General features: G+C 48.9%; 7 protein-coding genes across 7 annotated transcripts; 5 read left to right on the top strand and 2 right to left on the bottom strand.

Annotated features, from left to right (window-relative positions):
- The first annotated feature begins 32 nt into the window (after window positions 1-32).
- Window positions 33-1,428, top strand: BDR25DRAFT_107042 (uncharacterized protein). Its single transcript, XM_033683516.1, has one exon. The coding sequence runs from the start codon at window positions 329-331 to the stop codon at window positions 1,163-1,165; it is 837 nt and encodes a 278-aa protein (XP_033540425.1). The 5' UTR covers window positions 33-328; the 3' UTR covers window positions 1,166-1,428.
- A 165-nt stretch (window positions 1,429-1,593) lies between these two features.
- BDR25DRAFT_337739 (MFS general substrate transporter) lies at window positions 1,594-3,666 on the top strand. The gene is made up of 4 exons (XM_033693217.1): window positions 1,594-1,869; window positions 1,917-2,157; window positions 2,242-2,600; window positions 2,660-3,666. Exons 2-4 carry the CDS (start codon window positions 1,950-1,952, stop codon window positions 3,449-3,451), a joined length of 1,359 nt encoding a protein of 452 aa, XP_033540424.1. The 5' UTR covers window positions 1,594-1,869; window positions 1,917-1,949; the 3' UTR covers window positions 3,452-3,666.
- Window positions 3,667-5,373: 1,707 nt separating this feature from the next.
- Window positions 5,374-5,903, bottom strand: BDR25DRAFT_307634 (uncharacterized protein; the record flags this gene model as incomplete). Its single annotated transcript, XM_033690872.1, has 1 exon — window positions 5,374-5,903. A coding segment is annotated over exon 1 (377 nt), but the record flags the coding sequence as incomplete, so codon positions are not given.
- Window positions 5,904-7,733: 1,830 nt separating this feature from the next.
- BDR25DRAFT_297660 (uncharacterized protein) lies at window positions 7,734-10,265 on the bottom strand. Its single transcript, XM_033689016.1, has 6 exons — window positions 10,167-10,265; window positions 9,823-10,115; window positions 9,745-9,760; window positions 9,478-9,693; window positions 8,486-9,425; window positions 7,734-8,433 (listed from the first exon to the last, which is right to left on the bottom strand). The coding sequence occupies exons 1-6, from the start codon at window positions 10,237-10,239 to the stop codon at window positions 7,944-7,946; spliced, it is 2,028 nt and encodes a 675-aa protein (XP_033540422.1). The 5' UTR covers window positions 10,240-10,265; the 3' UTR covers window positions 7,734-7,943.
- A 411-nt stretch (window positions 10,266-10,676) lies between these two features.
- BDR25DRAFT_383392 (uncharacterized protein) lies at window positions 10,677-16,579 on the top strand (the record flags this gene model as incomplete). The annotated part of the gene is made up of 5 exons (XM_033697821.1): window positions 10,677-11,483; window positions 11,531-15,029; window positions 15,660-15,787; window positions 16,058-16,316; window positions 16,371-16,579. The coding sequence occupies 5 exons, from the start codon at window positions 10,677-10,679 to the stop codon at window positions 16,577-16,579; spliced, it is 4,902 nt and encodes a 1,633-aa protein (XP_033540421.1).
- Window positions 16,580-17,776: 1,197 nt separating this feature from the next.
- BDR25DRAFT_107015 (putative estradiol 17 beta-dehydrogenase) lies at window positions 17,777-19,226 on the top strand. The gene is made up of 2 exons (XM_033683515.1): window positions 17,777-18,948; window positions 19,006-19,226. The coding sequence occupies exon 1, from the start codon at window positions 17,924-17,926 to the stop codon at window positions 18,821-18,823; it is 900 nt and encodes a 299-aa protein (XP_033540420.1). The 5' UTR covers window positions 17,777-17,923; the 3' UTR covers window positions 18,824-18,948; window positions 19,006-19,226.
- A 226-nt stretch (window positions 19,227-19,452) lies between these two features.
- BDR25DRAFT_362579 (uncharacterized protein) lies at window positions 19,453-20,567 on the top strand (the record flags this gene model as incomplete). The annotated part of the gene is made up of 7 exons (XM_033696595.1): window positions 19,453-19,497; window positions 19,570-19,810; window positions 19,852-19,910; window positions 19,961-20,152; window positions 20,211-20,321; window positions 20,356-20,418; window positions 20,469-20,567. 7 exons carry the CDS (start codon window positions 19,453-19,455, stop codon window positions 20,565-20,567), a joined length of 810 nt encoding a protein of 269 aa, XP_033540419.1.
- Window positions 20,568-21,713: the final 1,146 nt, after the last annotated feature.

Raw genomic sequence — 21,713 nt, 5'->3', positions numbered from 1 at the left:
CGGTTCGCTGTTGATCATCGCAAGGATGTTGACACAGCAAGAGGCAAACACCTACAGTAACCAAGAACTCCGGTCTACCCGATGTAGATCGAAGCACATCTCACAAGGTATTTGGTTGCCTTAAAGTGACGTAGGCGGGGTCTGGGGGATGAGCAAATGACTGCGGCACGAGACCCTTTTGTACAATCGACTTTCTATTTCCGGGCGTCCAGTCTATTTTAACTCACCTTCACCCATCCTACAATACTCCTCATATTCGCTTTCTGTCCCTAGCCTACGAATATTGATTATAATTGTGTCCTTGGACACTGGAAGAGACTGAACAGCGATGGCAGCGGCTGAATATTACTATGGCACCCAGGAAGTGCACAACCAGAATAGACCAAATGTCAACCCGCCACAACCCCAATTCCCATACCAGCAACCACCACCACCTCTGCAACAACACCTTCAACAATATGGCACGCCACTGCCGTCTTACTCCCTATACCCTCAACAACAGCCTCCTCGACCTCAAGGATACCCTTCCCAGCCTCACCAACAACCATATTCTCCCGCTAGTAGACCCGCAAGCGCTGCACCATATCCGCAAACACCACCCATGGCGCCGCAACTGTATCCCCCAGGGCCGCTACCCCAACAGAATGGATTTCTAGGCGCACCACTTCAACCCATCCGAAGTCACTCACAACCCGCTAGAGTCTATTTCGGAGATGAGAAGAAGTACGACAGCGATTCTAGCACCGAATTCTCGCCATCTCAGAGCGATCGGCCGCAACGGCGTTCCCACCATGGTCGGCGGAAACATCGGTCATCTCACGCTCAACACCATCACCGTCATGCTCGAAGTCGATCTCGCTCCTCATCCACCGACCGTGAACGTGACTTTGATTATCAACGAAGGCAAATGACGCGGAGAGCGGAACACAAAAATCGAGATACGTTTTTAGGAGCGGGAGGTGGTGCAATCATCGGCGATGCGATTTTCCCCGGTTTAGGAACTGCTGCAGGTTTGCTGTTAGGAGGTTACGGGGGAAGGAAGCATGCGCAAAAGAGTAGCAGCGAGACCGGGCAAGGTAGAGAGTTTCATCGGGGACGGCTGAGGGAGGGCGATGGGTGGGACGAGGGGAGTGCAACGTTTCGTAAAGGCCATGCTGTGAGATGAGTAAGGCTGCGTAGTTCCGGAATAGGTTCATGTAAATGGTGTTGGACATGTGAAAAGACTTTCTGGCAACGGCTGGGCGGATGCAGTTGCATACCTGTATATTATTACTCCTTTCGTGCTCCTTCATTTCTTGTCTGCGTCTGGTCAGCGTGTGGCTTTTTCGCAAATTACCCAGCAACGTTGTCCACATGTTCAATTTTCTTATACTGTGCATGTAGATCAAACGACTTCAATATCGAACAGCTTCAGCACCTCACTTCACGATCAATTGATGAGCGCGCCCAGATCCAGCAACCCCGTTTTTCCTCCAATGGATGCCCTGCAGGATGCTGACAAACATGCATTACTGAGCTAGATGCTCTCTTTCCCGGGCCGATATTTCTGTATTTTCACGCCCTTCGCTTCACATATCATGTGTATGAATATCCCATCAGACACAAAATAACCTCACCCATAGGCATTACTCCAGAGTGTCGCCCAACGATCTTGTTGTATTTTCGTTGTACCTACGTTAAAAGACTCGCCTTTCTGTCGGAATACAACTACGACCCTGAATAGTAATCATTTCAAACTCCGAGATTGAATCCCAAGAACTGGGGTTTTCTTTGAAGATTTTTAATCTATTTCTGCATAGGAAATTTCTCTCTCGCAATCGCAAATACAGAGTTGAAAATTTATGCTCGTGAAACTTAACTCTTCCTGGAGTACGTCACGTGGATCCTACTTTCCTTCCAAGACTGACGTTGTATAGGATCGATCATTTCCAAGCTAACCTCCTAACATCATGGATATGAACAGAATTGAGCTGGAGGTCCAAAGCCCGTCAACGCATGCTGGAACATCGTCTAGAGTCGAAGCAGATCTTGAACGCGAATCGAACCTAGGGTCCGGCACCGCCCATGGACACGAATTCTCACTTGCTCCAGTCGATCGAGGTAGAGATGCATGGATGTTTCTAACGGCAGCTTTTATGGTAGAGGTGTTAGTATGGGGTACGTACAAAACTCCAGCCTTCGAAAGAACGCTTAAAAATTAGGTCGAAGAACTGGCAACGAGATTGTACTGACTAGCGAAAGGGTTTCCTTTCGCCTACGGGCTTTTCCAGGAATTCTACAGCTCTCATGAACCATTCGCAGGGTCCAAGAATATTGCAGTTATTGGCACCTGTGCTATGGGTGTCATGTATCTTTCTGCCCCGCTGGTGTTCGGAACACTGCAACGCTTTCCTCGATTAAAACGGCCGGCTGTTGTATTTGGACTAATTACGATGTGCATTGGGCTGGGGTTGAGTTCACTGTCCCAGAATGTGACACACTTGATTGTAACTCAGGGTGTTTTCTATGCCGTTGGAGGAGGGCTTGTTTATTCCCCCACGATATTGTTCATGGATGAGTGGTTTGTGAAGAAGAAAGGCTTCGCGTTTGGGGTGATGTGGGCATGTCTTCCCCTTTTCCCCATTCCTCTATGCTCCTACAACAACACTGACACGTTCAGGCCGGAACCGGTCTCGGCGGCGTCCTCATCCCCTTACTCCTCCAATACCTCCTCAACAACTACGGCTTCCGCACAACCCTCCGATGCTGGTCCATCATCCTCTTCCTCGCCACTGCACCCCTAACCTACTTCCTCAAACCTCGTCTCCCCATTTCGCAAACCCGCAACCCACGCCCCTGGAACCTCTCTTTCCTTTTCACACCCACCTTCCTCCTCCTCCAAACCGGCAACATCCTTGAAGGCCTCGGCTACTTCGTACCCTCCATCTACCTCCCAACCTTCGCCCGCCAACTCGGGGCAAGTGGAGAAGTTTCCGCTCTAACCATCATTCTGTTCAACATCGCCTCCGTGTTCGGCTGTATCCTTATGGGCCTGATTATAGACCGCTGGCATGTTACAACATGTATCCTACTCTCCACCATCGGATCTACACTCTCTATTTTCCTCATCTGGGGATTCAGCACCTGCCTCCCTCCCCTCTTCATATTCAGCCTGTTGTACGGGCTCTTTGCAGGTTCTTTCTCTTCAACCTGGCCTGGAATAATGGTAGCCGTGAAACAGCATTCCGGCGCTGCGGACGCAGACTCAAGCATGGTATTTGCGATGCTGGCCGCGGGCCGTGGGATTGGGAATGTGGTTTGTGGACCTGTTAGTGAAGCATTGAAAACAGGGGGGAAATGGGATGCGGTGGGGGTTTATGGAGACGGGTACGGGACACTGGTTGTGTTCACGGGGGTTTCCGCCGCGTTAGGCGGGATCGGGGTGTTGGGGAGACGTGTAGGTTGGGTTTGAGTAAGAGGAATTGGATTGGGCTGGGTTGGCGTGAAAACTGGAGCGATGTTTGATGGCATGTCATATAGCTGTCTCTTCCGAAGAGATAGATCTAGAGATTGCGACGGAATGAGAAGCAGGAGAGTGGTTTTGGAATGCTCTACTGTTAGTAGAAGAAAGCTTCGGCGACGTAGTCTGTCGTGATATTGGTATCTAAACCACAAAAGGGTTTCTACGACGGGGATTTAATCGGACGGTTTTGGTCTCTAAAGCCTGTTGCTAGAATGGTAGAAAACGTTAAGAAGATATCAGATTCTGCCCTAAATCCACCCCTAGCATTAAGCAATCTACCCTGTACATCCCTGAAGGACTTGTTAAATATCCTTGGCTTTAACGCTCATCCAGCACCCTCCTTCTTCCACCATCGCATTACGAACGCCGGCACCTCCATTACCCATTCCCCAATCCCCAAAACACCTACGCAGTCTAAGGAAGACCCGGTTTTCCTGACATGTAGCAAACGGATAGTAAATCCCCATAGCCATCGCAGCTAGCATATTTTCTTTCATAAGAGGAGCAGCCTTGGGTAGAAGGTTTCGGGCTATCAGTTGGTGGACGTGTTTGAAGAGGCTGCAGAGGCCGATAAGGAGAGGCGTTAGGTCAAAGAATTAAGTAGTGGAAACGTGGAGGGAGGGCACTTTGGAGGATTGGGGTTGGATTGAATTGGATCGGTAGGGTTTGGGTGGGCTTCGGAGTGGACGAACTGTCTCTGTCACTCTGGGATTCTAGAACAGGATATGACGATGAAGGGTAGAGATGAGAATACCTTCGCGACACAGTTTATTGATGTTCGAATATTTACTCACTCGTGTGATGGATCGCGTTATGCATGTAGGGTACAGAGTGGTGGACTTAGTCAGGAGTTATGTTGTAGCTAGAGACGACAAAAAAGCTGTAGACTTTAGCAAAAGGGAAATATATCCTTGGGACAGGCTTGATAGAAAGATACTTATAGGCTTATCATTACCAGAACTGCGTAGATATACGATGCACCATCTATGAAAGGGAAGTTGAAAGTGGAGATAAACAGAAAGCAAGAAAATAGTTACAATCATTCGTAGTAGAACTGAGGCTCTAGCGTCCAGTGATCTTCCAACTCACCCTCATGTCTGTGGAGGAAATGCCAGCTATCCAACCTCTCCTTATCCCAGAAGCAAAACCCAATGTTTCGGAAATTGGTCACAAAGATTCCCTTTGCATCTTCAGAATCTAGAGTGTCCAAACCGAAGTCAGACCTGCACTTACGGAAAGCCATCCACCCAGCGTTCGGGCGATTCAGTTCAGGGGTATCATGCCATGCTTTAAACGGCCCGCTCCTGCATAACTGGTCGTTTGCCCACAATCCTGGTCCCAGTCTTTGTTCAACTGCACGCCAGAACGCTTGAAGTTGATGATTCGTGAGCGTTGTTGGAAGGGAGGAGTATGTTGTGGATGGTTGGATTCCACACTTGCAATTGACGCATTCGAGAGGGTCACGATTCTTGCTCATTTGCCGACTTACCAGTGGACAGCCTTCATGCGGCGATACAGGGCGAAAAGAGAGCTTGCGACGAACCATAAACTGGTATACTGTAACCATCTCATCTATCTCAAAGATGGCCAGTCGGCTTAGGTATACGGAATAGGCGTCGTTAGCTACAAATTCGGGAGACAGCTTGAATGTGTCGGCGTAATTGTAGAACAGCACGCCAAACAACTTCAGGCGTAGGCAAGCGCGTGTAATCCGGAGTCGCTCGGTGGAAGAAAGAACAAGAAGCGGAATAACGGCGCCAGGGTTATCATAATGGCATGCCCGTGAGTAATCATCGAACGCGTATGCTTTTACGAGGTCCATGATTTCGTCTTCCAAGGCGCACAACTTGTCCAGCACTTCTAGTGCATCCTCACCTTTTTGTAAAATCCGCTGCGATTTCTCTGTATCCAGATTTCCGGCCAAATACTCCCCGACGCTGTCTGGTCCTGGCCCCAATGCGATATCGAATTCGATGCTGCGAATGATGCTGAAGGTTGTCAACGTCAAATTCTGCACCTGAGAGCCCATCACGCCAACAGTGTCACGAAGAAGGCGCTCAGGAAACATTAAGAAGAGCTCTCGAATGTGCCAGCTAGATGCAATGGCATCTTGAAGAGTGTGGGTGTCGAGGAAAGCAAGGACGCAGACTTGGAGGTCGAGGGGGAGGTCGAACAGCGGGAATGAGGGACGCGAAATGCTTAGGGTACGGCAGGGTTTTCGATGGCGAGGTTTTCGATTGCGACGCATTTTGATATATCAGCCAGGCTGGTAGCTGATATGTGACCAAAGACAGAAATGGAGGTGCGTGTTAAAGACTTGCTGGCCCCGGTCTCAAGGCAGCCATCCACTGGGTAAACTTCAGCCACACTCTCGCCTAATCAGACACAATCAACAATCGAGCTTCTCTCACTCTTATAAATTATTAAAGCCTTTACTTATACTTAACATAATACTAGAATAACGTGTTCAGCAAGCAAGTAAGACAGTTAATAAACATACTAGGCTAGTTTATGCTAAGATAGCCTAGATTATGCTTAGCGTGTTGTCAGATTGAAGCACTGTTTCTGGGCTTCCTGAGATGAATGATGGGTTTGGATATGATGTATGGGATGATGATTTATTGTATTGATTTCTCGATCCTTTTTCTGCTCTGCTCGTGTTGCTCGGCTTTTGTTTTTCCGGTCCGAGTCCCTCGCGCACTAGCCCTATGCGCGACCAGCTTGCAACATGCTGCAATTTGCTGCAACATGCTGCAATTTGTTGCAAAATGTTGCAAAATGCTGCAATTTGCAGCAACATACTGTTCGAGCTTATTGCTCGTACTATGTAGCAGCTTTCGTCCAGCGTTCCTCCTGTCTTGACAGTAGGTGCGCATATCTGACACGTGTAAAGAATTAGATATATTAGCTATAGCTGCTATCTAAGAGGAAAATCCTTGCGCATTTAGCTTAAGTATATGCTTAATAATTACCTACTTTTTATTATTATCTAGGTTTTATAACTTAGCTGTATAATTATCTTATAAAAGTTATTTAGTGTGTTAGTTATTTATTATTTTTTAAAAGACTTTATATAGCTGTAGTATGTTACTTTAAAAATATTACATCTTATTTAAAAGCCTAGAGTATAAGATGTATCTAACATTCTTTTAGCACATCTAAGTAGTATTATTAGAAATATATTAGTGTAAAAAAAGTAGTTTAGTGTTGTCTTAGTAAAAGTAAGCAACTTAGGTGTGTAAGCAACTTGCCTATAGTGTACGTTACCTAATAAACTAATATCTTGTCATGGTTAACTTGGACATGCCTCGGACTCTCCCCGGAGAGCCCTCGGCCCGGCCTTGGGCACATGACGTCCCGTCACGTGCCCCAGCACCTATATATATATCCTCTCACGAACCCCTGAGTCTCCTCAAGGATTCGTCTATCAATACTATCCTGACCCCCTTCAGCGCTTCATGCTTCCTGCTTCACAGTGCTCTCACATATCTAAAGGTTTTTTGTATCTGCTCTAACTCTGCCCTAGCCCCTGCTGTACCCTTATTCCTCTAAGTATTTAGTTGCACCTCTTCTCTTAGCTAGCTTAGTGGTTTTCTAATATCCTTCTGTACAAGGCCTATAGGTGTTAATAGAATTCCTAGGTTTCTGAGTCCCCACGCACTCCCATATGCCTCTGAGTGGATTCACACCGCATTCGGACCCGTTGTCTTGCCTGCGTTGTTACAATAGATACTTATTTCTATTTATTTGCTTATACTTTTACACCTTATCTGTACCAGATGAGGACATCTGCTTAGGAGAGGGAGGATAGTTGTAATAGGGACATCGGATGACCCTAAGGGTGGCCTGGGAGATCGTCGTGGTGGGTATATACAGCACCACCACGACAAGGACCAGGCGCCTGCGAAACATCACCGAAACGCTAGCGCAACAGAGGTCGCCTTAGATAAGAGCCTTGCCCTCTGTAGACAGAGGGCAGAATTCAGTCTTGACGCTTCCTCAGCGATTGCTACGCTGCTATTACCGTCAACGAAGTGCTGTATTAGCGCAAAAATTGTTAGTACCAAGAACACTCCTAATACCATATAACTTTGTATAAAAACGCCTGTACCTCTATTACTTGCCTCGCCTATATTGCATTTCTCCAAAGTGTCTGTTACCATTAGCCCCTCGTCGCCACCAATACCTATCCTACGATGGGCCTAGCAGGGTACAAGTAGTAATATATTGTGGGGTTTATACGCAAGAAGGCTGGCTATGTCTTTACCCGTAAACCTGTCACACCAAAAGAAATACAAAAACTGCCCTCCGGGCCTTACATACCTAGTATTAGCGCATATGTGAGCCGGCCGATGAAACACCTTGCTTACTTATGACCACAGTATACTATGAGGAACCCATGATGTGCTGGGGTTGAACACGAACTCAACAGACCCCTATATTATGAAGCTAGAGTCGTGGCTGGCGCACCTAAAATCCACTCCTCATTCCATTCAGGGAGATACGAACCAAACAGGTCTAAGATGTCGGTCCCAGCTAGAACCTCCGCATCAGCCTGGAGTGGCCAATTAGCAGCATTTGGCTGAATTGGATCATTTGTTGGTAAGCCAACTTGAGTCACAACCTTTGAGACCTGGTCTGGGCCAGTAGGAGCAAGCGCAGTGGTAGGTGACACCAAGGCAGAGATGCCGGGTGTGATGCTATCGCTTTGCGGCTGTGTCTTTTCGCGGACGTAGCATCGTGCGATATGTGCGAATTCGGAGAGGATAGACCCTGGCAAGGTGCCTTGAGAAGCATACTCTATCCGACTGAAGTGACCACTACCGATGTCGAGTAGAGCGAGGTTGGCGGCGGTGTCGGAATGAGATGGATTATCGATGACTAGATCGAAAAGAACGAACAAGGCTGTGAGTGGTACGGCAGCCAAGATCCTAGACCGTCTATCAGTAAAACTATTGAACGAAGCACAAGGACTATATATACCAGAGAGGTGTATACGGTTGAACGTCGATACATTTGGTCATTTCAAGTATTGACCGTGTCGTGCGCATAATATCGCTGACTGTCTTGGAGAGGTCGGTGTCTGGATGTCGTAGATGAAGTGCTGCACGATTGAGATGGAGCATCGTGTTATGGTATCCATAGTGGAATCTGATATAGATGTTCACCATCTGAGCTGTCTGAAAATGGTGGTGGTTCCGAAACCCTTGTCCTGGCCGAAAGGGTGGAGGAATGGACATGCGCCAACACTCCAGTTCGTCTCGAAGGCGGTCGATAGTTGATTTGAAATAGTCTCTTGGTCGGCCTCGTATGCTAACGGAATGAAGTGATGCGTATATGCGACTAAACAGTCTTGACAATCTGATTAAGGTAAGGAACGAATCAAACTCCTCATGTCCTACGGCTTGGTCTTCCTGGACTGGAAGTGCACTACTTATATCAGAGTCGATGATAGATGAGCTCTTCGCGATAGTGAATGTCATAGTTTTTTCCAGGCAGAACAATACCCAGAAAGTGCGATTTCGAGCGTCGTTCCCTGGAGTAGAAAGCCGGTTGTACCCAAGCATCTGCGCTTTCTTCACGCCCTCGGCGACTAGTGCGTACTCAAATTGCATACATGATACGTTGGACGCGAAAATGGCGAGGGTGGTAATGGCTTGAACACTGACCAAGCTAGCCTTGGTGATAAGCAAGTCAAGAAAGATTGCTAGTGCTGTGGAGAAGAACTTCCATGCTACATTGTTGGTAGGCTGAAAGCTTCCGCCGTCATTGTACTGCGAGCCAAGCGCGAGGATTCCGAAGAACAGGGCCGACCAAGCCTTGTCGATAGCGAGCTTCTCTTGGAGTTGCGGACCAGATGCGATGGATTCCACTTGGGACCTATCCAGAAAAGGATATATGGGGTGTACATGTTCGAAGTACGCTTAGTAGAGTCAGTGGGATTTAACATGACGACATGGCACACGTTGATTTACCCCGAATGCAGGTTGTGATAAAGGTATCACTAGCGCCGAACACCCGACATCGGTCATTGTCGCAGGCAGGTGCAGGGACTCGCTCGACAGTCCGCATACGCTGAGTGATGATGGCAGCCATCTGAGCTCGTATCTTTGAGATGCGGTCATGGCCAAGTCGGAGCCCGAGTGAGGCAAGCCGTGCCTCGGAAAAGAACGTCAAGCTGTATTCGCTGCCTGCCTGGAATCAGCAAGATGTTGTGGCTCGGAGCCGAGCAAAACGTGTACCAAACACTCCGAGGGTCTACCTTGTTTAGCAATCATCACACGATGGTCTGGCGGCGGAGGAATACAGTGATGGCTTACCTGCAGAGACTCGCATTGAGCCTGCCGTGCCGATCCTAGACAGCTGCCCGCGAGCAGTCGGTCGAGGTGTAATTCTTGCAACCCATCGTACTGCGTCGCTTCGCTTATTGCGGGAGCGTCATTAGCCTCCAGAGTCTGGTGCGTGTCGTCACTTAAGCTCGGCAAGTGGACCGCTGGAGTGGTAGCCGGGACATCTGCTCGATACTTTAGTCTCTGCGGCTTTCGCAGCAAACTGAAGTGGCAAGCCTCATTCCTGCGCGCGCAGTTGAGGCAGCTAGTGGCTTCCCGATGCTCTGGATGGTGGATGAGCCAGGGATTGATATCTGAAGTGAGGACAGACGTACCTCTGCCGCTGCAACGCACCTTGCGGGCTTTACATTGGTCGCATGATTTCATCCGCTTGTCGTGTCTGCTCATCTTTGAAGCGACGATCAAAGATTCTGACCATGATGGACTCTTGCGACAGCCTGGAGGGTCCCGGGAGTTTTGGAGATGAGGCCTGGGTGCTCGGAGCCGAGGGGTTGCGCTAGCGCGGTCCACTCTTCCCGTTCTTGGCCTCGCTTCCGAGGTTTCTTCTCAGCTCCACCGTGACGACCATCGCCGTGCTCACCACCATGCAATGGTGCATATGGCATCCGCTTTTTCTGTGCAAACGCCCGGTTTCTCCCTGAAGAAGCCGGCCGAGTTTGAAGATGGATCTGAAGCGATTAAGGCCAGAGGCTTCAGCCCTCCCAGCTGGACGCTTGGGAAAACGTCTAGCTGCAATTCACTATTTCATCTTACATCCGCTATTTCGCACTCTTCATTCTCATTTCCCTTTTATCTAGGCAGACCGTTGTCTACCCACGTACAAAATGCTTGCAGACAGCGCCGGCAGGCCGTCTCCTACACTAGGGCCAGAACCCAAGGAGCCACTGTCACCGCACGACGTTGCTCACCTTCGACGCGTCTCAACTGCGACTGGAGTATCCAATGCTGCTTTCGACCCTTTCGATACCCGAGATCCCCATTGGACCCTGGAGCAGACACTCAGAGCCGCCATCGACCGCGGGCAGCAGACGGGTGCCGGGCCTTTGTCGCCGCATGTGTCGCTCTGCTGGAAGGATGTCTCTGTTACGGGTGACGACGTCGGCCGCGTTACTCAAAAGGATGCCATTTCCCTCTTCACGGACGTCGTTCCCTTCATTCGGAAGCTTTGGACCAAGACACCCGAGAAGCTAATCCTGGATGGTATTAATGGCCTCCTCGATCCCGGAGAGATGCTTCTCGTTGTCGGTACACCCGGTAGCGGCTGCACTACGCTCTTAAAGGTGCTTGCCGGCCAGACAGAGCATTATAGAAGCTGCAGTGGCTCCATCACCTATAGCGGCATTCCTCTTGACACCATGCGCGAGCGGTTCCAGAGCATGATGTCATTCAATGACGAGGAGGATAGCCACTTCCCATATTTGACAGTCGCCCAGACGGTCGAGTTTGCTGCAAGCACAAAGGCACCCCATCAACGAATCCACGGCATCTCACGCAAGCAGTTTGTCACCATGACAAGGGACATCTTACTTGCCGCTTTCGGGCTCACCCACGCCGCTAATACCCGGGTAGGGAATGACTTTGTCCGCGGCGTATCTGGAGGGGAGCGACGGCGCGTCTCTATCATCGAAATGGTATGACCCAACGCCTTTACTGTTGGTTCCATGCTAACTTCTGATAGCTGCTGACCAGGGCGTGCGTCAGTTGCTGGGACAATCCGACTAGAGGCCTGGACTCATCGACTTCGCTCGACTTTGCACAAGCTCTCCGCACTGCCACCAGCCTGACCGAAAATGTTTCCATATCGGCTCTATATCAGCCGAGTGACGCTCTCTCCGGCATATACGACAAGGTCCTTGTTCTCCATGAAGGCCGTCAGATCTTCTTTGGTCCGCTAGATGATGCTAAGTGCTACTTCGAGGACCTAGGCTTCATATGCAGCTCGCGACAGACCGTCGCCGAGTTCTTAATCGCGGTGACTGATCCAAACGTTAGAACCGTGAGGGAGGAATTCCATGACCGGGTCCCACGCACTGCGGCTGAGTTCGCTGATGCGTGGAAGGCAAGCGAGGGCTACCACCTTCTGCGGCAAAATATTGCACAGCACAAGACAGACAGCGACTCGCAGATGTCGAGAGAACTGGATCGGCTCAAGGCCCATCGTTCGGCTGAGAAAGCGCCTGCCACACGACATCGCTCGCCCTACAGCCTCAATCTCGCACAACAATTTGCGACCACCTTCGTCCGCGCAGCCCAGCGTGTTCGAGGCGAGTATGCATATTTTGTAGCCATCACAGTCACCATGCTGGTCATACCAATGGTTATTGGATCCATGTTCTACGATATCAATCCGGGCACTAACGGCTTCTTTTCCAAGGGTGGCGTCGTCTTTTTCATAGTTCTTTTCAACATCATTGTCAACTTCGCCGAAGTGGTTGCGCAGTTTTCGCAGAGACGTATTGTGGAAAAGCAGCACTCTTACGGCATGTACCACCCGTACATCGACGCGCTGGCGACTATGATATCACAGTACCCCATCAAGATGATAAACATCCTCGCCTTTACGGTCATCGTCTACTTCATGGCGAATCTCAAGCGAGAGGCTGGCGCATTCTTCACCTTTGTTGTTTTTGTCTATCTCACCACGCTCACGATGACGGCTTGGTTTCGGCTGGTCGCTGCCCTGACAAAGACCGTCGAAACTGCGCTTGCAGTGGCAGGGCTGTCCGTTCTTCCTCTCGCCATGTATGCCGGCTACGTAATCCCCCGCCCATCGATGCATCCCTGGTTCAAGTGGATATCATACATCAACCCCATTTTCTATTCGGTTGAAGCGCTTATGACAGTCGAGTTCCACGGACGGAAAGCTCCTTGCCAAATGCTTATTCCCTCTGGTCCAGGTTTCGAAAATGTTGACGTCGCTAATCAAGTTTGTCCAGTCGTTGGTGCAAAACCAGGACAAGCCTTCGTTCTCGGCGATGACTACATTGGCTTATCGCTCGATTACCACTATACCAACATATGGCGCAATCTTGGCATTTCTATCGTCTTCTTTATCAGCTTCACCATCTTGTACGCAGCAGCAACTGAGTTTGGAAAGATCCATGGCGTGACCTCTAGCTACATGATTTTCCGCAAATCGCCGCCCTGGGCACGAGCGCAGACCCGACAGGACATTGAGTCAGATCAAACCAGCTCAGAGCACCATGAGAAGGCGACGTCAGAAGTAGATCAAAACTTGTTGCTCGCGCCAAGTCGAGACGTCTTTTGCTGGAAGCATATCAGCTACGACATTGACGTCAAAGGCAAGAAGCGCCGACTGTTGCACAATGTGCAAGGCTTTGTTGAGCCGGGAACCCTTACTGCTCTGATGGGCGCATCCGGCGCTGGTAAGACAACGCTTCTGAATGTCCTGGCCCAGCGAGTTAGCACAGGCGTTGTATCAGGCGAAGCCACCATTAATGGTTCCCAACTTGACGAAACTTTCAAGCGGCGGACGGGATACTGCCAGCAACAAGATATCCATATGGCAGAGATGACTATACGCGAAGCATTCCGCTTCTCCGCACTACTACGTCAGTCAAGGGATATTTCTATTGCAGAAAAGCACGCGTATGTGGAGAAAATCATCTCTGTCCTGCGCCTGGAAGACTACGCCGACGCCGTGATTGGGGTGCCCGGAAAAGGGCTGAATGCAGAGCGACGGAAACGTACAACTATCGGTATTGAGCTTGTTGCGCGTCCTTCTCTGCTCCTATTTCTCGATGAACCGACATCAGGTCTTGACTCCCAATCGGCGTGGTCCATTATCAGGCTTCTGCGAGAGCTGGCTAACGCTGGCCAAGCAATTCTCTGCACCATCCATCAGCCGTCCTCCGCTCTTCTCAGCGAATTTGACCGACTGCTTCTCCTAGCCAGTGGAGGAAAGACGGTCTACTTCGGAGAGCTAGGACAGGACTCGCAAACAGTCATCGATTACTTCGCCCAATATAGCGCTTCACGGTGTCCGGAAGATGCCAATCCAGCCGAGTACATGCTTGCACAGATTGGTGCCGGCACCAGTGGGCATGCGACACTCGACTGGCCCTCTATCTGGGACATGTCCACGGAACGGCAAGCAGCGACCTCACGCATTCAGCAGCTGGAGTCTGCAAAGAATACGAGCAACAACACCACCTCCCAGGCCCTCAGAAATACATTTGCAGAGACCTGGCTTGCTCAATATATCATCGTGCAAAAGCGGCTCTTCGCACAGCATTGGCGTTCTCCCTCCTATATCAACGGGAAACTCTTCATCAACATCGTAGGCGGCCTATTCATGGCATTCACCTTCTACAATGAGCCCCACTCCATCCAAGGCCTCCGAAATAAGATTTTCTCCATCTTCCTAGTCTTACTCCTCTGCCTCACTCTTGTCGTGCTCCTACAGCCCCGCCTCATTACTCTCCGAGAAATCTATAATGTCCGCGAAAAGCATTCGAACATGTACCACTGGAGCGTCTTGGTCGTCGCCAGCATTGTCGTCGAAATCCCCTTCAACTTCATCATCTCCAGCTTATGCTTCCTCTGCTGGTTCTTTCCTGTTGGCTGGTGGCGAGACATCTCCGACGGTCGAAGCGTGTTCATGTGGTTTGTCTTCCTACTTTATCAACTATATCATACCACCTTTTCCCAGGCCATTGCCACGATTTCACCCAACGCAGAGACGGCAGCCATGATAACAATATTGTTCTACACCTTCATTCTGGCTTTCAGCGGCGTACTGCAACCCCTCAGCCAGCTCGTCGGTTTCTGGCATTTCGCGTACTACATCAGTCCTTTCACCTGGCTGGTCTCCGCTCTCATGTCAACTGGCACTCACGGCATGCCCATTGAATGTGCCCCAGCTGAAATCAGTATCTTTCAACCGCCCGAGGGCAAGACTTGCGGCGCGTATGCAGGCTCATTCTCACAAGCCGTTGGAGCCACCATCTACAACTCCGATGCCACTTCCGACTGTCAGTTCTGCTCCTATGCTGCAGCAGATACTTACTTGGTGAGCTTGAACATGATTTACAGTGATCGTTGGAGGAACGTGGGATATCTCATCGCATATACTGTGTTCAATGTTGCGGTTTTCGCTGCTGGATTTTACTTTTACACTGGCCATGGGTCTTTGAAAAAAATGGCGAGGCTTGTTAGTAAGCGAAAGAAGTGATGAGGAAGGTAGATTCGCTTCGCCTGTCCCTGGGTTATATCTGATGGCTCCTGTAGGATACCTAAAAATGTTTCTTTTTGGGAATTACTAGTTATCTAAATTGCAAATCCTACATTCGGCGAGAAACCATCGCCCCGAAAATACTTCTGGCGATCTAACGAAATCCACCAGTACAGCCGCTCGGTCTCGCGAACGAAGCGCTAGGTTGTAGATTGGATTCGCGTGTCGTGGAAGCGGTAAGAGAAGTTTGCTTGGGCTTGCATTGGACCTGTGCAACTCACCAGCTCAGCTGTGAACATACACAACGTCCTCCTTGTACATTATATAACCCAATAATTCCACGTGGGGCGGAGCTGGAATCTCAAACGTATCGAGTTCACCCTGTTGCCACGCCATCCATTGCTCTGCAATACTGACATCCTTCTCCTTCTCAAACCGGAATTTCTTTTCAAAATCATAATTTCGCGCGAGGTAATTCATGATTGCAAGAGTTTCAAATACAATATGGCCTTCCTTGTCATGACCAACGATGACGGAGACCTTGCCGTTTGAGCTGAGCACCGTGAACCAGGGGGCTTTGTTTCCATCGGCGAAAATGTTGATGCTCTGGTAGGCATATTCAAGGCCGTATGCTTCTTTAATTCTTCTAGGAGGATGGAGACTTTGAAGCCTGGGTGGTGCAGGATTAGTGGGGGAAGGGAAAGAGGTGGTGGGGGATCCGTACCGTGGGATGTGCCGAAGGTAAGGAGTTCGATTCCTCTAGTGGCTTTGGGACCTGCTACTTCAGTGAGTTGAGCTATTGCGTTGTGCTTTATATGCCAAGGTAGAAGTACGATAGGCCGAGGGGGGATGAAGCCTTTTTGTACCATCTAACATCCGTCCTGTGCGGCAGGTACTTCCAAAATATAGGGTTGAATTGCACTATTTCCATGACTCTGCTTCGAAATCAAAACATACTGCCCCGACCCCTAACACTCGATACTGAACAAGCAAAATCAAAACGAAATTTAGCTAATCGTCTCTCTTAACTTAGATCCGCTCACCTGCTCGAGTAATATTGATACAATTGGAAGCTCCGCCGGAGACTGTGTAGCAGCACTCCACTATAAGACGTACGGGTTCCGGCGAAGGTTCAAGAGGCAGCCAGCATTGTACGGCGTTCCCGAAGCCCGTCTCACCGACCGCAAATACTTCGTGAGCCCCAATCAAGGGAAGTATAGCGTCGCTGGTATAGCAGTCTGGCCCTTCATCCACGCCTCTGCTGTCACCGGTATTAAGCTCAAGCGCTTCCCGAATCTTTACAAGTAGTGGGAACGTATTTCAGGGAGGCCTGCGGCGAAGAAAGGTACTACTGTACCGGGTGCCGAAGAGTTTCGGTATGGTCATGAGAAAATGAGGGAGTGGATGGAAGGGGATGAGAGGGGGTGGAAAGAGAGTGAGGCGCCACTAAGGGAGGCGCTGAAGGGGGCGAAAGAGGAATTCGGGGGCATCTGGAGAGTATTTGGTTACAAGACAGAATTTGTGATTGTATAGTGGTTGATCGTTCATAGGCAGGAAGTCTTTTCGAAGAGGGTAATTCGATCAACGAGCATGGAACGTTCCTTGATGTCTAGATCTCTAGGATGTAGTAGTGCTCATGTTAGTCTCTTAACACAAGAACAGCTCTGCATAGCCCCTTTTTCTCAAATTTCTATCCGAAAACGTTACAATGTGATTAAGAGCTTCCATGCCACGAAAGTCTCGTGCATATATTAAGGCGTGCGTTCGCGAGGGTCGCCCGAATTGCTCCCCGGGATAATAAACTCTTAGCAATTTCGCCCTGTAAATTTTTGTGCGATGCTTCTACACCATAGGATTCCGCCTTACGGTGTGAGGTGGAAAAATAATAAATAACTGACGCGCTAGACGACTTTTATAAGCTAATTCTACAACTAACTTATAACATACACTATAGGCAAATTGCTTACACACCTAAGTTACTTATTTTTGCTAAGACCTTACTAAACTACTTTTTTTACACTAATGCATTCTTAATAACACTACTTAGACATGCTAAAAGAATGTTAGATATAGCTTATACTTTAAGCTTTTACATAAAACATAACACTTCTAAAGTAACGTACTTCATGGGCGAGTTGCTCACACACCCAAGTCGCTTACTTTTGCCAAGACCCCACCCTAACAAACTCTATTATAGCCTATAACAACCCGCTCTAGCACTATTGTCAGATTGAAGCACTGTTTCTGGGCTTCCTGAGATGAATGATGGGTTTGGATATGATGTATGGGATGATTGATTGATTGTATTGATTGTGTTGATTTATCGATCCTTTTTCTGCTCTACTCGTGTTGCTCGGCTTTTTGTTTTGCCGATCCGAGTCCCTCGCGCACTTGCCCTATGCGCGACCAGCTTGCAACATGCTGCAATTTGCTGCAAATTGCTGCAAAATGCTGCAAAATGCTGCAATTTGCTGCAACATACTGTTCAAGCTTATTGCTCGTACTATGTAGCAGCTTTCGTCAAGCGTTCCTCCTGTCTTGACAGTAGGTGCGCATATCTGACAGGTGTTTTCACTAGGATCTTTTGCACCCTTGTATTATTAGCGAATCGAAATTGGTCCGTGACAAGACCTCTTTAGGTGGCTAATATGGCTTAGCGTATGCAAACATGACTCCCAGGCTGTCAGCAGTAATCATAGGTAAGATCGCAACTGAGAATGATCAGCCCACCCCACATCCGGCGAGGACAGTCTACAATCACCGCAATTTGGTTGTATAATATCACAAGCTTTCTGCGCAGAGACCAAACAGTCACCTCCAACATTCTGGACCACATCTTGTCCAACCACTCCACTCTTCGTACACCCAACCGAAATCATGTCGGCAAACAATAGCAAGCGCAGTGTGCTCATTACAGGCTGCTCGGACGGCGGTCTCGGTGCGGCGCTCGCTATTGCTTTCCACGAAGCTGGTTGCCACGTCTACGCCACTGCCCGCAATGCTTCTAAGATGGCGAACCTGAAGGCCCTCGGTATTGAGACAAAAGAACTGGACGTACTATCCGAATCGTCGATTGCAAAATGTGTCAGTGAGGTCCCAAATCTCGATATACTAGTCAACAATGCCGGTCTGCAGATGACAATGACGGCATCCGACACATCCATACCCCAAGCCAAGGAGATCTTTGACGTCAACGTCTGGGCGATGATTTCAATGTCACAAGCCTTCTTGCCCCTCCTTGTCAGATCGAAAGGCGTTCTCGCAAACCATACATCGATATCCTCGGTGGTTGCCATGCCACTTGGTTCGGCATATGGAGCATCCAAGGCTGCTGCCGCACATTTCACGGCCGTCATGCGGATCGAGCTGAAGCCTTTCGGAGTCAAGGTCGTGGACCTGAAGACAGGGGTGACAGGACCGACCAATTTCATCAGTAACAACACAACTTTGAATCGGCCTGGGTCAGTAGAATTGTTGCCCAAAGACACAATATACAATCCGGCGAGGGAGCTGGTGGAGACACTCATACGCCAGGAGGGATTCAAAGACAAGGAATCTGGACAGACAGGCATGGTACCAGCGGAGTGGGCGATGCTTGTGGTGCAGGACTTGTTGAAGACCAACCCGCCGTACGTTGTCTGGCATGGCCAGTATACCATACTTGGAAAGCTAGAATCGTGGTTGCCGATTGGTTGGATGAACTGGGTGGTGAGGAAGGCGGCAAAATGGAATGAGGTTGAAGCAATTTTGAATAAGAATTCAGATCAAAAGCATTGATAACGACTACGATTGTCGATTGGAAATAGAAGTAAGGCCTAGACAACGCTATCACGCCTGCTATGTGAATCTATTTACTGTATATCCGCCCTTATCGCTAGGCAAGCGTCTTGCTCGTAAAATAGGTAGGTTAACGCGTGGTCGAGATACTCTACCAATGATTGTGCTAAGCTGAATGGCAGAGGGTCCGGTTCACTTCCACCAAGCCTCGCCATTCGAGGGTATAAAAACACAGGCGTTGTCTAAAAGAGCCGAAATGCGACCCACGCGTTTCCAAGAGCTCTTGTCCATCGATTTGGCTGGTAATTCGTTAAGTTGCGACCCACGGATTGTGCCGCGTCCTCGAGCAAAATTCCCAGCGCTTGCATGAAGAAAACCCTCAGAGTGCTGCTCTCGTTCTAACGGATTCTATCTGCATGTTTTTCGGAAGCGAGATGCAGCAGAGCCGACACCATGTGGGCTAGGAAAATGTACGTGTATCTCGCAACGATGCCACCTTTACTCAATCTCAACACCCGATGCTTAATATAATAAACCGGACCGCTAGTCTTTCGGTGGACGGATTGGTGCCAAAAGTTTCTGCCATACTGCATTAGCGTAATAAGCGCATCACTCGGTCTTGCCCGATTATGACGGATCTCTTCGCAAGCGACCAACTCACCCCCAGAAAAGCCGTACATGAAAAGCCGAACTTGATATCATGCAAATTTGGCTGCATTATTCTCACCTGAGTCGCTTGGAGCCAGACTCAGGGCGTCGAGCACGAGTATCGAAATGCCCAGGCGTACCATGTTGATGGCAACCTCACGCGACCTGGAATACGCCTGAAGGATGGTGTGCCAATTGCTTCCCAGGTTGTGGCTGGAGCACGCCATGTTGTGGTTGCGAAAAGGCCCCCGATCAACCGAGACCAGAAGCTTTCATGTGATATCTTGTCGTCATTGGACTCTGACTTAATATTGCACTCTCCACCGACCGAGGACGTTAGTCCAACAGCAGAGTACGTCCAGCGGCTGATCAATACATAGGCGATGTATTGCAGAAGAAGTCCAGCTGTATGGAAATAGAGAAGTCCATGTACGAGGACGTGGGGAAGAGCTTTGTTGTTCAATGGGATAGTGTAGAACGTGAGGCCAGCCATTACTGGCAGCAGAGCTTGACATCAGTTTCTTGTTCTGGCCTGTCGCGAAGAACTTCCTTCAGTGGTGCTTTAATATCCGCGCTGGGACACGGAACACCGGTCCGGGCGATTGTGCTCCCATTGATTTCAATCAAGTGAATCTTCTCCTCGAGCTGTCTGTACATATGGTTGAAAAAAACTTCTCATTGGTAAAGGGATTCGCCTGAGCTTCGCACCAGGGGCCGCAGATCGGATCGGACATCTCAGTTCTTCAAGTGCATTTCAGAAGATGGAAATCGCAGCCTCATCCGATTTTGGCCTCCAATCAGCAGCATAGGCATTCAACAGTTTACTTTTGCCGGTATAGTTATCAGTAGCGTCTAGGACAGAGCCCGGATCCAAGAAGCCATAGCTAATGGAAGGCATGGCGCCAAGTGAAAGAACGAAAAGGGAAGGGTCGAATAGATCTTATATGGTGGCGTAGAGTGAGGTGCTGAAGTATGAGCACTAATTACATGGGCCCAGCTTATCTGTTTAGCCCCTCTGCTCAATAGGTGTCATTGCCAGAGCTCACACGATGCACCCCTAAGGTCTTACGGTAAGCGAAGTAAGCCCCGTGATTAGGTAGGGCCGTGATCTATTATGTGCAAAAATTAGGAAATTTCTTAGCATTCCTCAGATCCTTTTTTCCCCTACTAAAATTGTATACAAGATTAGAAACTTTATTTCGAGAGCGTTAGCGAGTGAAAACTATAATCAATTCCCTAGACTAGCTTCTCTGTTGTCGTTCCAGGAAAGGAAATGCCTTAGCTTAAAAAAATTACCGCATGTAGACGTCACATGACGATAAAATTCGCATAAACTTCGGCATACTGTGGCACTAAACTAGACTAGGAAGGAGCTAAGCTAGACTAGGGAAACGCTAAGCCTGATAGTGTCTCTGCTAACTAATATGCCTGCAAGAACCTGTTCTCACCAGCTTGTAGTGACATTTCACTACCACGCTACATTATTTTAACCTGCTGCTGCTTGATAATTGCTTAGAATAGCATGCAATACTATATAGTTTAGTGCAGCCTTGCAGCGACAGAGGGTGCTACAAGAGATCGCTGAGACCGCGCAGGCTCAACTGCTAGTCACATGACTGTACTTGGTGCTGCCATCCGCTTGCAGTGACATTTCACTACTGCGCTACATTATTTTAACCCGCTTCTGCTTGGGAATTGTTTAGAATAGCATGCAATACTATATAGTTTAGTGTAGCCTTCTAGTGATCTCTAGTTGTGCAGATTGTAAGGACAGAGCTCTGTACCACTGCGCTAATACAACTAAAAAGGTGCAAATAATCAACTAACAGTTGATTTTCAGGTGCAGAATAGTATATATACCTGTCGCACGTAAGCGCCATCTCGGCCTTACACAGATGCTGCAAAGATGTGCTGTAGAAGTGATTAAAGCAGGCTAGATTAAGAATCTAAAGGGAGTCTAGTCACTAGTCTATCACATAAAAGAGTATATATATATATGTTATTCTACACACAGTTGATATTCTAGCACCTGTACTCTCTTAGGTCGGTGCATAGTCTAGTGGTATTGTAAGGACGGGGCTCCGCACCACTCCGCCAATACAACTAAAAGGTACGAATAATCAACCAACGTTGATTTTTGGGTGCAGAATAGTATATATACCCGTCGCACGTAAGCACCATCTCGGCCTTACACGTAAGCGCCATCCTGGCCTTACAGGTATACAACTAGGCTATAACAGAG

The sequence above is a fragment of the Lindgomyces ingoldianus genome, assembly GCF_010093535.1.
Source record: "Lindgomyces ingoldianus strain ATCC 200398 unplaced genomic scaffold BDR25scaffold_57, whole genome shotgun sequence".
NCBI lineage: Eukaryota > Fungi > Ascomycota > Dothideomycetes > Pleosporales > Lindgomycetaceae > Lindgomyces > Lindgomyces ingoldianus.
This window is presented reverse-complemented; position numbering and strand designations above follow the sequence as displayed.

What these genes read in the sequence shown, in the direction of transcription:
- BDR25DRAFT_107042 (XM_033683516.1), top strand. Translation starts at nt 329, where the DNA reads ATGGCAGCGGCTGAATATTACTATGGCACCCAGGAAGTGCACAACCAG.
- BDR25DRAFT_337739 (XM_033693217.1), top strand. Translation starts at nt 1,950, where the DNA reads ATGGATATGAACAGAATTGAGCTGGAGGTCCAAAGCCCGTCAACGCAT. An exon ending in GGTAGAGGTGTTAGTATGGG is followed by an intron (nt 2,158 to 2,241) that starts GTACGTACAAAA and finishes GACTAGCGAAAG; the next exon opens with GGTTTCCTTTCGCCTACGGG. An exon ending in TCGCGTTTGGGGTGATGTGG is followed by an intron (nt 2,601 to 2,659) that starts GCATGTCTTCCC and finishes TGACACGTTCAG; the next exon opens with GCCGGAACCGGTCTCGGCGG.
- BDR25DRAFT_297660 (XM_033689016.1), bottom strand. Translation starts at nt 10,239, where the DNA reads ATGAGCAGACACGACAAGCGGATGAAATCATGCGACCAATGTAAAGCC. An exon ending in GGTGCGTTGCAGCGGCAGAG is followed by an intron (nt 10,116 to 10,166) that starts GTACGTCTGTCC and finishes TCCACCATCCAG; the next exon opens with AGCATCGGGAAGCCACTAGC. An exon ending in TATCACAACCTGCATTCGGG is followed by an intron (nt 9,426 to 9,477) that starts GTAAATCAACGT and finishes GACTCTACTAAG; the next exon opens with CGTACTTCGAACATGTACAC.
- BDR25DRAFT_107015 (XM_033683515.1), top strand. Translation starts at nt 17,924, where the DNA reads ATGTCGGCAAACAATAGCAAGCGCAGTGTGCTCATTACAGGCTGCTCG.